This window comes from Carcharodon carcharias, chromosome 3, assembly GCF_017639515.1.
Source record: "Carcharodon carcharias isolate sCarCar2 chromosome 3, sCarCar2.pri, whole genome shotgun sequence".
NCBI classification, from domain to species: domain Eukaryota; kingdom Metazoa; phylum Chordata; class Chondrichthyes; order Lamniformes; family Lamnidae; genus Carcharodon; species Carcharodon carcharias.
Window position 1 is genome coordinate 3,121,955 of NC_054469.1, and position 16,848 is coordinate 3,138,802.

The 16,848-nt window shown below is 47.8% G+C and overlaps 1 protein-coding gene across 1 annotated transcript; it reads right to left on the reverse strand.

The window, feature by feature from the left end:
• Window positions 1-1,727: 1,727 nt before the first annotated feature.
• On the reverse strand, window positions 1,728-15,750 carry LOC121275756 (fucolectin-like). The gene is made up of 4 exons (XM_041183355.1): window positions 15,623-15,750; window positions 2,877-2,934; window positions 2,004-2,233; window positions 1,728-1,896 (listed from the first exon to the last, which is right to left on the reverse strand). Exons 1-4 carry the CDS (start codon window positions 15,748-15,750, stop codon window positions 1,728-1,730), a joined length of 585 nt encoding a protein of 194 aa, XP_041039289.1.
• Window positions 15,751-16,848: the final 1,098 nt, after the last annotated feature.

Sequence of the window (16,848 nt, forward strand, 5' to 3'; positions counted from 1 at the left end):
ACCAATTTATTGGGGTTCTTTGATGGAGTCACATGTGCTGTGGATAAAGGGGAACAGGTGGATGTTCTGTACTTAAATTTCTAGAAGACATTTGATAAAGTGTCACATTAAAGGATATTGTGGAAAATAAAAGCTCATGGTGTAGGGGGTAACCATATAGGCCTGGATAGAAGATTGGCTGGCTGACAGGAAACAGAGAGTTGGCATAAATGGGTCATTTTCTGGTTGGCAGGATGTGGCCAGTGGTGTCACAGGGATCAGTGCTGGGGTCTCAACTGTTTATAATTTATATAAATGACTTGGATGAAGGGACCAAAGGGATGGTGGCTAAATTTGCTGATGACACAAAGACAGGTAAGTAAATTGTGAGGAGGACATAAGGAGTCTACAAAGGGACATAGATAGGTTCGGTGAGTGGGCAAAGACCTGGCAGGTGGAGTATAATGTGGGAAAAAGTGAAATTGTTCATTTTGGCAGGAAGAATAAAAAGCAACTTATTATCTAAATGGTGAGAGATTGCAGAGCTCTGAGATTCAGAGGGATCTGGGTGTCCTAGTGCATGAATCACAAAAGGTTAGTAATGCAGGTACAGTGGGTAATTAGGAAAGATAACAGAATGTTATCATTTATTGTGAGGGGATTTGACTACAACAGGAGGGAGGTTATGCTTCAGTTATACAGGGCATTGGTGGGACCACATCTGGAGTATTGTGTACAGTACGGGTCTCCTTATTTAAAGAAAGATGTAAATGTGTTAAAAGCAGTTCAGAGAAGGTTTACTGAACTAATACCAGGAATGGGTGGGTTGTCTTATGAGGAAATGCTGGACAGGCTGGGCTAGTATCTGCTGGAATTTACAAAGTAAGAGGTAACTTAATGGAATCCTTTAAGACTCTGAGTGGACTTGACGGGGTGGATGTGGAGAAGATGCTTCTTTTTGTGGGAGGATCTAGAACTAAGGGTCACTAGTTAAAAATAAGGGGTCACTCATTTAGGACAGAGATGAGGAGAATTTTTTCCTCTCAGAGAGCTGAGAATCTTGGGAACTCTCTTCCTCAAAAGGCAGTGGAAGCAGAGTCTTTGAATGTTTTTAAGGCAGAGTGAGATAGATTCTTGATTAACAAGGGGTGAAAGGTTATCGGTGTGGGCAGAAATGTGGAATTGAGGTTACTATCAGATCGGCCATGATCTTATTGAATGGTGGAGCAGGATCGAGGGGCAGAGTGGCCTCCTCCTGCTCCTAATTCGTATGTTCCTATGTTACCTCACTAAATCATTGAGAATCCTGAGATTGGGAGAGATTCTGTTTCTACCTTTGTTTTATTTGTGATTCCCATGTCTGCATTTACAATGAAACAGCAGCAACCAGACAATGGTCCCATTGGAGCGTGATGTGTTTACATAGCAACTTCCCATTGGAAATGTAGCCAATGTACTCTCATAGTAACTCACAAAGGGGAATTGGATAAAACGTTGAAAAGCGCTATAAAGGAAAGCAGGGGAGTGGGACTAATTGGACAGCTCTTTCAAAGGGCTAGCCCACGCTGGATGAACTGAATTGACCCCCTTTCCTTCTGTACCATTCTGTGATTTGATGGTTTCATGTGGGTGTAAGATCTGTCCATGAAGGGAGGTGATAAACAATTTTTAATATATTGATTATTTCTGAAATGGATTCAGGAACAGATATTCAGGTGTTAGATATTCATTTAGGTCTCTAATTGCTGTCATTCACAGGTCTGAATTATAAAGAGGGGCTGTCCAAAGACTCCCACCTCACACAGAGTCAGACGCTTCTGATTCCCAGGCTGGACAATGTTCACATAGCGACCTCGCATCCCTCTGCAGCTAAAGGTTTCTGTAGCTCCGAGATCAATTGTTTGCACTGTCACACATCTGGAATTAGAATGTGTTGTGTGAGTGAGCAGAGAGTACAATAGTAGATCAGTCAATGAACTGGAACAGGAATTTTAATAGAATTCTCACCCCCATCATGTACTCACTTTGGGTTGTTATTGCCATGATTCTGGTCCAGGTCTCCAATCCGGATTTCTGCTCTGTTGATCCCTTCCTTGTCATTCCTATTTGTGTTGGTGATGTTGATGAGCTGCATCTGATACTTTTGAAGCAGGTCCAGCCTCCACCAGGGATCTCCTTCCACTTTAGTAGAAGAGCAGGAATTATCATGGGTTTTCCCATCGATAGCTTTTCTTGCCTTTTGACAATTGCTCGACTAGGTAGCAACATCAGCCAAGGCGACATTGTGGACTGTTAATAACATTCTGCAATAGTTACCACAGAACTGCAACAATCTGCATCTATGGAGAATCTTTAATGTAGAAAATCATCCCAAGATACTTCACAGATGCACAACATGACAAGAATGTAGACACTATTTTGAAAGAGGATGCTTTAGGACAATGAATGCTGGTTTTCAGGAGGATCTTAAAGAAACAGAGCAAGTAGTAAAGAAGGTTAAGGAGGGTATTCCAGGCTTACGAGCAGACATCTGAAGGTAACTCCACCAATGCTGGAGTGATTAAAAATGGGGACGTTTAGGATTGGAGGAGAGGAGATATCTCAGAGGGTTGTAGGGCTGGAAGAGGTTACAGAGATAGAGAGCGCACATTCGAAAATGGAGGTGTTAGTTGACTGGGAGACAGCACTGGTCAGTGAGCATGGTGAGGGGGTGAGGGGGTGTTGGGTGAATGGGACTCAGTTTGACTTAGGGCAGAGGCAGTGGAATTTTGGATAAGCTCAAATTTCCAGAAGGTGGAATATAAGAGGTTGGTGTTGGAATGGTGGAGACTGGAGGTTGACAGAAATTGACCCGGATCGAGCAGGGAGCAGCAATCGCCATCAGATTGTGCTCTGACCGAACCTTTCTGTGCCTGACTCAGCTCCACATTTCTGAACGTGTACCATGGAGTCTGGCTTCTCCAGAAATGTGGAGCGTATCAGAGAATAGCTACAGTGAGTTTAAATGTCCAGTGTGAACGTTATCAAATGGGTGAGCGGGTAGGCGGGTCAGAAGAGGGTAACTGGGTCAGGTAGGAAGGTGTTGTCGAGTGGTGAGGTTAGTCAGACACATAGCAACGCAAACACACACACAAATACAGGGGCACACACAAACGCACATATACACACTGACACCCACGCACAAACACAGTGACACACATACACACACACAAACACAGTCACACACACACACAAACACAGTGATTCACACACACACAAACACAGTGACACACACACACACAAACACAATGAGACACACACACTCAAACACAGTGAAACACGCACACACATAGAAATACGGTAACACACACACACAAAACACAGTGACACAAACACACAAACACAGTGAAACACACACACAAACACGGTGACACACACACACGCAAAACACAGTGACACACACACACAAACACAGTGGCAAACACACACACACACACACACACACACAGAAACATGGTGACACACAAACACAAACACAGTGACATACACACACAAAACACAGTGACACACACACACAAACACAGTGAGACACATACACACTCAAACACAGTGACACACACACACACAGAAACACAGTGACACACACACACACACAAACACAGTGAGACACATACACACTCAAACACAGTGACACACACAAACACACACACACACAGAAACACAGTGACACACACACACACAACACAGTGACACACACATACAAACACACTCAAACACAGTGACACACACACACATACAAACACAGTGACACAAACACACACACACACAAACACAGTGACACACACACACACTCAAACACAGTCACACACACACACACTCAAACACAGTGACACACACACACACAGAAACACGGTGACACACACACAAACACAGTGACACACACACACACACAAAACACAGTGACACACACACAGGAAACACAGTGACACACACACACACACACAAACACAGTGGCACACACACACACAAAACACAGTGACACACACACACACACAAACACAGTGACACACACTCAAACACAGTGGCACACACACACACACACACAAAACACAGTAAAACACACACACACGAAACACAGTGACACACACACACTCAAACACAGTGACACACACACAAACACAGTGACACACACATACACACAAACACAGTGAGACACACACACAAACACAGTGACACTCACATACAAACACAGTGACACATAGATACTCAAACACAGTGAGACACACACACACACAGACACAGTGAGACACACACACAAACACAGTGACACACACACAAACACACAAACACAGTGACACACACATACAAACACAGTGACACATAGACACTCAAACACAGTGACACACACACATACAAACACAGTGAGACACAGACACACACACTAAAACACAGTGACACACACACATACAAACACAGTGACACAAACACACACACACACAAACACAGTGACACACACACAGAACATAGTGACACACACACACACACACACACAGTGACACACACACACACACACAGAAACACGGTGACATACACACAAACACAGTGACACATAAACACTCAAACACAGTGAGACACACACACACAAAACACAGTGACACACACACATGAAACACAGTGACACACACATACACACAAACACAGTGGCACACACACACATACACACAAAACAGTGACACACACACATACTCAAACACAGTGACACACACACAAACACAGTGACACACACACATACACACAAACACAGTGAGACACACACACAAACACGGTGAGACACACACACACACACAACACAGTGACACACACACACATACAAACACAGTGAGACACACACACACACACACACACAATCAAACAGTGACACACACACACATACAAACACAGTGACACAGACACACACACACACAAGCACAGTGACACACACACACTCAAACACAGTGACACACACACACACTCAAACACAGTGATACACACACACACTCAAACACAGTGACACACACACAGAGAAACACAGTGACACACACACACACAGAAACACGGTGACACACACATACAAACACAGTGACACATAGACACTCAAACACAGTGAGACACACACACACACACACTCAAACAGAGTGACACACACACATACAAACACAGTGAGACACACACACACACACACACAAACAGTGACACACACACACATACAAACACAGTGACACACACACACTCAAACACATTGACACACACACACACACAAACACAGTGACACACACACACAGAGAAACACAGTGACACACACACACACACAGAAACATGGTGACACACACACAAACAAAGTGACACACACACACACACAAAACACAGTGACACACACACGAAACACAGTGACACACACACACACTCAAACACAGTGACACACACACAAACACAGTGACACACACATACACACAAACACAGTGAGGCACACACAAACACAGTGACACACACATACACACAAACACAGTGAGGCACACACACACACAAACACAGTGACACACACATACACACAAACAAATTGACACACACATACAAACACAGTGACACATAGACACTCAAACACAGTGAGACACACACACACTCAAACACAGTGACACACACACATACAAATACAATGACACAAACACGCACGCACAAACACAGTGATACACACACAGAACAGTGACACACACACACACAGAAACATGGTGACACACACACAAACACAGTGACACATAGACACTGAAACACAGTGACACACACACACTCAAACACAGTGAATCACACACAAACACAGTGACACACACACATACAAACAAACACAATGAGACACACACTCAAACACAGTGACACACACATACAAACACAGTGACACATAGACACTCAAACACAGTGAGACACACACACACACTCAAACACAGTGACACACACAATCATACAAACACAGTGAGACACACACATACAAACACAGTGACACAAACACACACACACACAAACACAGTGACACACACACACACACTCAAACACAGTGACACACACACAAACACAGTGACACACACACATACACTCAAACACAGTGAGACACACACACACACTCAAACACAGTGACACACACAATCATACAAACACAGTGAGACACACACATACAAACACAGTGACACAAACACACACACACACAAACACAGTGACACACACACACACACTCAAACACAGTGACACACACACAAACACAGTGACACACACACATACACACAAACACAGTGAGGCACACACACAAACAAAGTGACACACACATACAAACACAGTGACACATAGAAACTCAAACACAGTGAGACACACACACACTCAAACACAGTGACACACACACACACAGAAACATGGGGACACACACACAAACACAGTGACACATAGACACTGAAACACAGTGACACACACACACACTCAAACACAGTGAATCACAAACAAACACAGTGACACACACACAAACAAACAAACACAGTGAGACACACACTCAAACACAGTGACACACACATACAAACACAGTGACACATAGACACTCAAACACAGTGAGACACACACACACACACTCAAACACAGTGACACACATACAAACACAGTGACACATAGACACTCAAACAAAGTGAGACACACACACACACTCAAACACAGTGACACACACAATCATACAAACACAGTGAGACACACACACACACTAAAACACAGTGCCACACACACATACAAACACAGTGACACAGACACACACACACACAAACACAGTGACACACACACACAGAACACAGTGACACACACACACATTCATCACAGTGACACACACACACACACAAACACAGTGACACACAGACACACACAAAACACAGTGACACACACACACAAAACACAGTGAGACACACACATGAAACACAGTGACACACACACACACATAAACACAATGGCACACACACACTCAAACACAGTGACACACACACACACACAGAAACACGGTGACACACACACAAACACAGTGGCACACACACACATGAAACACAGTCACACACACACACACACACACACACACACACAGTGGCACACACACACACAAAACACAGTGACACACACACACAAAACACAGTGACACACACACGCACACACATACACACAAACACAGTGACACACACACACACACAAACACAGTGGCACACACACACAAAACACTGACACACACACGCAAAACACAGTGACACACACACGCACACACATACACACAAACACAATGACACACACACAAACACAGTGACACACACACATACACAGTGACACACACACAAACACAGTGACACACACACACACAGAAACACGGTGACACACACACAAACACAGTGACACACACACACACACACACGAAACACAGTGACACACACACAAAACACAGTGACACACACACACACTCAAAACACAGTGACACACACACACAAAACACAGTGACACACACTCAAACACAGTGACTCACACACGCACACACATACATACACACAAACACAGTGACACACACACAAACACAGTGACACACACACATACACACAAACACAGTGAGACACACACACAAACACAGTGACACACACACATACAAACAGTGACACATAGACACTCAAACACAGTGAGATACACACACACACTCAAACACAGTGACACACACACACATACAAACACAGTGAGACACACACACACACAGAACACAGTGACACACACACCTACAAACACAGTGACAGAGACAAAACACAGTGACATACACACACACACACAAACACAGTGACACACACAAACACACATACACACAAACACAGTGACACACACACACACAAACACTTTGACACATACACACAAACACAGTGACACACACACACATACACACAAATACAGTGAGACACACACACAGACACAGTGACACACGCACGAAACAGTGACACACACACAAAATACAGTGACACACACACACATGAAACACAGTGACACACACACAGACTCAAACACAGTGACACACACAGACAAAACACAGTGACATACAGACACACACACGAAACACAGCGACAAACATAGTGACACACACAAAATACAGTGACACACACACACATGAAACACAGTGACACACACACAGACTCAAACACAGTGACACACACACAGACAAAACACAGTGACATACAGACACACACACGAAACACAGCGACACACATAGTGACACACACAAAATACAGTGACACACACACACATGAAACACAGTGACACACACACAGACTCAAACACAGTGACACACACACAGACAAAACACAGTGACATACAGACACACACACGAAACACAGCGACACACATAGTGACACACACAAAATACAGTGACACACACACACATGAAACACAGTGACACACACACAGACTCAAACACAGTGACACACACACAGACAAAACACAGTGACATACAGACACACACACGAAACACAGCGACACACATAGTGACACACACAAAATACAGTGACACACACACACATGAAACACAGTGACACACACACAGACTCAAACACAGTGGCACACACACACAGACAAAACACAGTGACACACACACACACACAAACACAGTGAGACACACACACAAACACAGTGACACATACACACATACACAGTGAGACACACACACACAAACACAGTGACACACATAGTGACACACACAAACACAGTGACACACACATACACAGTGAGACACACACACGCAAACACAGTGACACACACACAAACACAGTGAGACACACACACACAAACACAGTGACACACACACACGCACACACACACACACAAACACAGTCACACACACACACGCACACACTCACAGAAACACGGTGACACACACAAATATATTGCAGTGAATGACTAACTAGTGCAGGGTTCTGATTCTCTTGTTATTCCCTACCTGAGAAACAGTTGATGCTAATTCTGCATTTAAATCTCTCCACATTCAAACTGAGAATGAACAGATTAATTCCAGGAAGGTAGACAGAGAGATGGAAAAGAAGATGAACTCCAATCCTTACCCAAAGTGAATCCACCTTGAATAATCACCCAGAGACAGGCGAACGCATAAAACTGAAGCAGCTTCATCCAGGTGAAGCAAAGCATGAACGGAACTTCAAAATGATTGTGGGGAAATTTCAGTGATTCCAGTGCTCGCTTGGACCGTGACAGCAGTTAGATCATCACCTGATTGAGCTGCTGATTCATTCGCCTTCCAGTTACCCAGCAACTGACAACCCCTGCAACTGGGAGCAGTTAGCTGGTGTGATAATTATAAACTTTAACTGCTCTCGATCCAGGAACCAGGGTCAACACCTCCCTCCAGGTACTGGGATATCAGTGAGGGCAGCATTCCTGGTTTTATATGAGGACTGAAAAACTGTGGTGCTATTGACAGACTCTGTGACATCACCTTCGCTTGGTTGGTTGGTGTGAGGGTTTGGTTACACTGTGGATTTTACAGGGCTAGGCCAGCAGGTGCATAGTTTGCATTGCAGTGCGTGAGACACACAGGGGGCAGACATCCAGTGTCACAGTCCTGAGAATCTGCTGGGGTTCACTCCATGTAATGAGTTCCGAGAGAGAAGCGTTAGCAAAGGTAGATTAATTCCTCCTTCATAGTCAACAGATCAAGAAATAAGGGCAGAAATAGACTGTATGGCCCATCATCCTGAGGAACATAGAAACATAGAAAAACCATTGAAAAATAGAATCTGGAGTAGGCCATTCGTCCCTTCAAGGCTGCTCTGCCATTCAATATGATCATGGCTGATCCTCTATCTCAATGTCATACTCCCACGCTCTCCCCTTACCCCTTGATGCCTTTAGAGTCTAACCAGAACAGACTGTATTACCCCACCATTCAATACCATCTGAACTTATGCCTCAACTCTACTTTCCCATGCACTCCCCAGATCCTTTGATTCCCTGAGAGACTAAAAGTATATCTATTCCAGCCTGGACCTTCCTTCCATCATAAGGTCAGAAGTGGGGATGTTCGCTGATGATTGTACAATGTTCAGCACCATTCGCGACTCCTCAGACACTGAAGCAGTCCATGTCCAAATGCAGCAAGACCTGGACAATATCCAGTCTTGGGCTGACAAGTGGCAAGTAACATTCACACCACACAAGTGTCAGGCAATGACCATCTCCAGCAAGAGAGAATCCGACCATCGCCCCTTGACATTCAATGGCATTACCATCGCTGAATCCCCCACTATCAACATCCTGGGATTAACATTGACCAGAAACTGAACTGGACCAGCCATATAAATACTGTGGCTACAAGAGCAGGTCAGAGACTAAGAATCCTGTGACGAGTAACTCACCTCCTGCCTCCCCAAAGCCTGTCCACCATCTACAAGGCACAAGTCAGGAGTGTGATGGAACACTCTCCACTTGCCTGGATGAGTGCAGCTCCCACAACACTCAAGAAGCTTGACATCGTCCAGGATAAAGCAGCCCCGCTTGATTGGCACCACATCCACAAACATTCACTCCGTCCACCACCGACGCACAGTAGCAGCAGTGTGTGTACCATCTACAAGATGCACTGCAGGAATTCACCAAGGCTCCTTCAACAGCACCTTCCACACACATGACCACTACCATCTAGAAGGACAAGGACAGCAGATAGATGGGAACACCACCACCCGGAAGTTCCCCTCCAAGTCACTCACCATCCTGACTTGGAAATATATCAGCCGTTCCTTCATTGTCGTTGGGTCAAAATCCTGGAACTCCCTCCCTAACAGCACTGTGGGTGTACCTACACCACATGGACTGCAGCGATTCAAGAAGGCAGCTCACCACCACCTTCTCAAGGGCAACTAGTGATGGGCAATAAATGCTGGGCCCAGCCATATGAATGAACAGTCATTCGGACTCGAAACGTTAACTGTGTTCCTCCCTGCAGATGCTGTCAGACCTGCTGAGTTTTTCCAGCTATTTTTGTTTATGTGTCCCTAATAGTGGTTGAAGGTGAAACAGCAAGGGGAAGCAAACATTGGTGGGAGCTGTTTATTGACCACCAAACTGTAGTGGTGATGTTGGACAAGATATAAATCAGGAAATCAGAGATGCATGTAATGTGGGCAGGGACTTCAATTTATGCATAGGCCGGAATTCACGTGCCCACTGGCACCGCGTGTGATTGGTGGCCTGAGCGGTCGATATGGTGCAGTCGGGTTCACGATGGGGTGAAATCACTTCAGGATTGTCCACTCAGCCCGTCAATGGCATTTCCCGCCATCAGTTTCCTGCTGACGTGTTTCACAACAGCGTGTAGAAGGCCTGCCCTGGGTGCGCTGGGCTTTGAGGGGAACTCGGAGCTGAGTGCAGCCCCTCGCCAGGGTCACCTGTTGGGCTTCAAGCCTGAGGGGCATTGGGGGATCGGGGTTAAGGGCAGCCCTGTGGCTCAGCGACTTCAGAAGGGTGGGGGGCAGACAAGGGGGCTGTCGTGCCATTGAATATAACACACAGCGTTCAGGGTGGGGGGTGCGGTGGGGGGTGGGAGTGTAGGGTGAGGAGGAAGGGGTGGGCGAGGGAAGCGGTCACACATTAGGGAAACCTCTAGAAAGTGACCATCGCTCTGAAGCTGAGACAGTTCAGATGCGGCCACATTGATACGATTGGAGTTGATCCTCTCGTCTCTCTGCTCACTCAAGCCACACAGAGGCAGGAAAGTGGCACCACGTGCTCCAGGGCTTTTCACCCCTCGGGCACAGACTGTAAACTCATGAGTGTTTTAGTGGACTTTTGTACACGTTGTACAATCTCCTTGCTGAAGCTGGCCATGGAGCAGTTACCGGGGGAGATACTCACAGCCCCTTTGCAATGTCAGCATCCCGGTTTGGACCAGTCTCCCCCATGGTTGAAGCTAACAGTGCAGCCTTGCAGTGTGGGTTAGGAGAATGCCTGTGCCTGAGCTGAGGGCACAGCCTGCTATCCAATGGGCAAAGCTGCTGCCAATCGGTCAGGTGGAGTGGGGGTGGAGGTGGGTGGGGTTTCAGGCAGCCAAACAGCGCACTAAACTCTGGCCATCCAAGTGGTGGCCAACACTCTCCAGGAAGTGTTAAGGGACCTTCACACTTAACCAGGACAGGTTCTTAGTACATCCATGTTAACCACGTGTCTCTCTCTTTCATCCTGCAGGACCATGGAGCCTGGTGAACGAGCTGTATTCCTGATGGCCTACAGAGAGTGAAGATGACAGAGGAGAGAAAGCGATTGAGGCTCCTGGCTGCACAGAGGCAGAAGCAGCAACCTCAGGAGGAAGAGGAAACTGGGGCTCCTGCACACGCCACAAAGAGCCACAGTGAGCCATCGCTGGTCTGTGCCTAACTGGACCCAGGATCTATACACATCGCCTTTCATTCCTGTAGCTGACCAAGAACCAGTGTCACTGAAGACTGTGCATGTCCAGGGAACTGGTCACTCACATCTGCCAGATGCTGCAGGATTTGGCACCAAGGGGACATGGAGGGCATCCACTGCCAGTGTCTGTAAAAGTGACTGTGGCGCTCAATTTCTATGCCAGTGGCTCCTTTCAGGGCTCCACAGGTGACCCCTGTGGGATCCCTTAAGCCTCCACCCAAAAATGCATCCATGAGGTCCCGGATGCCATCTGCCCAAGGGCACACAACTTTGTGCATTCCACCCAGGACCAGGAGAGACAGGATGCAACAGCCATTGGATTTGCTGAGATCTCAGGTTTCCCAGAGGTGCAAAGTAGCATCAGCTGCACCCACATGGCGTTCAGGTCTCTATCGCTACACTCGGTGGACTACATCAACCACAAGGGGTTCCACTCGCTGAACGTGCAGCTGGTGTGTGACCACCAGAAACACATCCTGCAGGTCTGTGCATGGTTCCCAGGGAGTGCGCATGATGCCTACATCCTCAGTCAGTCATAGGCCCTTGCCGTCTCCCAGGGACACAGAAGCTGCAGGGTTGGCTCTTCGGGGAAAAGGGGCTACGCACAGAGGCCGTGGCTGATGACACCCGTGTGACAGCCTCAGACTGCAGCAGAGCGACGCTATAATGAGATTCATGGAGCAGCAACTTGGTGGAGCAGACCATCGGGATGCTGAAGATGTGGTTCCGGTGCCTGGACCGGTCTGGTGGAGCCCTGCAATACAGTCCACAGAGGGTGTCACACATCATCATCGTCTACTACACCCTTTACAACCTGGCGCTGCAACAGGGAGAGGAGCTGGCTGAGGAGGAGATGGAGGAGCTGGAGGTCTCCTCCGATGAGGAGCACACAAACAGGGATTAAGGTGAGGGGGCCCTTGGTGGTGTCACTGGCGAGGATGAGGCTCTCGCACTGTCCAGACGAGGCAGGCGCACTCAGGAGGCCCTCATAGCTGCTACGTTTGTTGGGGATGATGACGACATACAGTGAGAAGACCCCATAGATCCTCACATCGCATCTGTGAATGTTTGACTCCAGACCAATACCCTCTGTGAGAATGCTCCTGTCAGAGAGACGCAGTGGAGGCCCTAATAGTCCCTCGATTCCAGGAAGATGATGACAACCTGCAGTGAGGACACTCCATAGATCTTCACTCAGCCTCTGTGAGTGTCTGACTCCTGTCTGGCCGAGGGCAGCTCACTTGCTCTGTGATCAGGGTCATGGAGATGCAGCCATGAAACTTCAGAAACACCAGATCCTTTGTCCCCCTTCAGCACCTGTCCCCTTCAGGAGCTGGAGCACAGCCTCACTGGTCACAGATGCTGAAGAGATGGGGACCAGCCCCACCTTAACGTGCTGAGAGCACACAGAGAGAATGAGGGAACTCTGTGACGCCTGCCCACTACATTCTGGCAGCAATGACCAGCATCATCGAGGTGCAGGCATCAGTAATGTGTCCAGGGAGTGTGAGGCTGGACCATCACTGTGGTCTGAAGGCTGCACAGACACAGGGAAGAGGCCCTGGACTGAGACACCTGCCTTTATCTTGTACAGAAAGGTTTCACATCTGAGTGACAGGAACACAGCTCATCAGAACAAGGAGCCACAGGCAGGGAGACATTCTTGGGAGATTACTGACAATAGTGAACGTTATGTACAAGTGATTAACACCCGTGTCCCAGGCTGTGTAATTACATCTCCTTAACCTCCCTAACCCTGCCGCTCCGTCTTGGTGCTCCCCGGACATCCACAGTGGAGGTGGGGGCAGCCTGCTGACTGTGACCCCCTGTCTGTGGTGACCTTGGTGAGCATCCTCTGGAGGGCTGAGACCTGGAAATCCCCGGCCTGCTTTCAGGGTCCTGCTGTGTGGCAGTGACACCCTCCTCGGCCTGTGGAGCTGGAGCTGCTGAGGTCACAGGAAGAGGGGATTTGGTTGGGTAGATACTCCTGGAATCACCTGTATGGATGGGCCCAGGGTCCTGCTGATCCTTCTCCCTCTGGGTGCTCGAGGACCCCAGGATGACTCTTTGAGGAGAAGGGGTAGGGGGAGTGAGATCAAGCTGTTCTAAACCCCTCTCGCGTGCACCCTTTTGGATGGCATCAGTGATGGAGTTGAGCCCGTGCAGCAGTGCAGGAGTGACGTCCTGGACCAAGGTCTCCATGACGGCCCCCACCCTGCCAGTGTTGACCTCGGTGTGTTGGCAATGCCGGTGCTATCACCTCAGAGTGAAGGTGGACAGACTCCTCCATCATGCCTTGCAATCTGAGGAGTGCAGCGGACATCCCTTCCTGATGTTCCCGAGCTTGTCTTTGCAGCTCCAGCAACTGTGACATGACCGAGTCCAGAGGCTCATCATCTGACTCGGACTCAGCAACGTTCTGACCTCCAGAAGTGCCGGGGAGCTGGGAAGTCCCTGTCTCCGCCTGCTGTGGATCAGACAGTGCGATGTGCTCACCAGATTGTGATCTTGAGCCTACTCTAAAGCTGGGTCCCACCGAGGTGTGTGTCTCTGCGCTGGTGGAGGGTGTGGGTGAGGCTGTGATGGGTCTTCAGGGAGGGGGCCTCCAGATTCCTCTTCAGAGGTTCCCTCAGGGTTTGATTGGAGGCCCTGGGTCATGGTCTCTGTCAGCTGTTTCCCAGATGTGCCTGTGAAAGCAAGGGGAGATAATTAGTACTTGGCAGTGGCCTGTGAAAGAGGCCACTCACAGCCTGGGTGTCTGGTGGATGTTGCACAGCTGGATCCTCACTCGGTAGAGCAGCGCCGACCTCACTGTCAGCACAGGACCGGTCCCTGTCATCGCCGGCCAGCTGGATGGATCTGTTTTCAAAGTCCGTGAGGACCTGGATTTCAGGCATTCCTCCACCAACCTGTGACCTTTCCCCCATGTTGTGTGCCAGCTTGTCCTGCATGGACAGAGATGGAGAAGGTGTAATCAGGACTCCTGCTGGGCCAGATGGTAAGTTTGCTGGTCTGTGTGGGTGGTGAGTGGTCTCATGGACAGGATGAGGACAATGACGGTGAGTGTGAGAGAGTGAATGGTGATGTCCCTTGGATCAGCAGTGAGTGAGGGGCCTGTGGGTGTGTGACGGGTTTGGAGGTGTGTGAGGTGAGAGTGATGAGCAGAGTGACTTACCCTGGCGTGTAATAGTCCGCAGTGATGTCAGGCGAGCATCCCAATGTCATCGCCCACTCGTGTGATGTTTCAGCCGGTGGATGCGTGCAAGAGTTGGCAGTGTGCCGGCCGACAATTAAGAGGCCCATTAAGGCTCGTAATGAATTAATTTAAACATATATATTTCTCACTGCCTGTCGAACCTTACGGTTAGCAGCTGGGCAAACCTGCCAGGAGGCCTTTTAATTTTTTACCAAACCTCATCCACGGGCAGGATGAGGTTTCCGCAATTAAATAAAAAATCAATATACATTTCTGGGAAGAATTTTTATTCTGTTCATGCTGTTGTGAGTTAGTCCCAGGTCAGTACATTTTTTTCAGATGTTAAAATCTTTATTTTTTGCTCAGCTCCGGGAGGCAGGTCCCAGCCTTCAGGGAGCTGTTAGTCCGCGCTCCCCTGCGCATGCCCAGACTTCAGTGTTCACCCTCCTCCCACCCCCACCCCAGCAGCGCTGAGGGTCTTAGCACACGTTTCATGTTGGCTGGCTTTAAATGGTGCCCGCCCAACGATCCAAAAATCCTGCCCTGGGACCTTACATCTGAACAAAGGAAACAATGAAGGTATGAGAGGCAAGTGGGGGCTATGGTGTGTTGGGAAAATACACTGAAAGACTTGACGGTAGACAGGCAATGACTAGTATTTGGCCTGGATAGAGTGGGACGTGGGGAAGATGTCCCCATCAGTAGGAGAGACTAGGACCCGAGGGCACAGCCTCAGAGTAAAGGGAAGACCTTTTAGAACAGAGATGAGGAGAAACTCCTTTAGCCAGAGAGTGGTGAATCTATGGAATTCATTGCCACAGAAGGCTGTGGAGGCCAGGTCATTGAGTGCATTTAAGACCGAGATAGATAGGTTCTTGATTGGTAAGGGGGTCAAAGGTTACAGGGAGAAGGTGGGAGAATGGGGTTGAGAAACTTATCAGCCATGATTGAACGGTAGAGCAGACTCAATGGGCCGATTGGCCTAATTTCTGCTCCTATGTCTTATGGTCTTACGGTCTTATTTAAAGAAATACTGCACGGTCTACAACCGATAGACATTCTTCAAACATCCAGAGGGAAAGGAAAATCCACTGTGATTTACAAGAGAAGTTAAAAATTGCACTAGGTCGAAGGAAGTGGTTTAATAAGTTTGCCAGAAAAAGAGGTAAGCCTGAGGATTGGGAGCAATTTCGAATCCAGCAAAA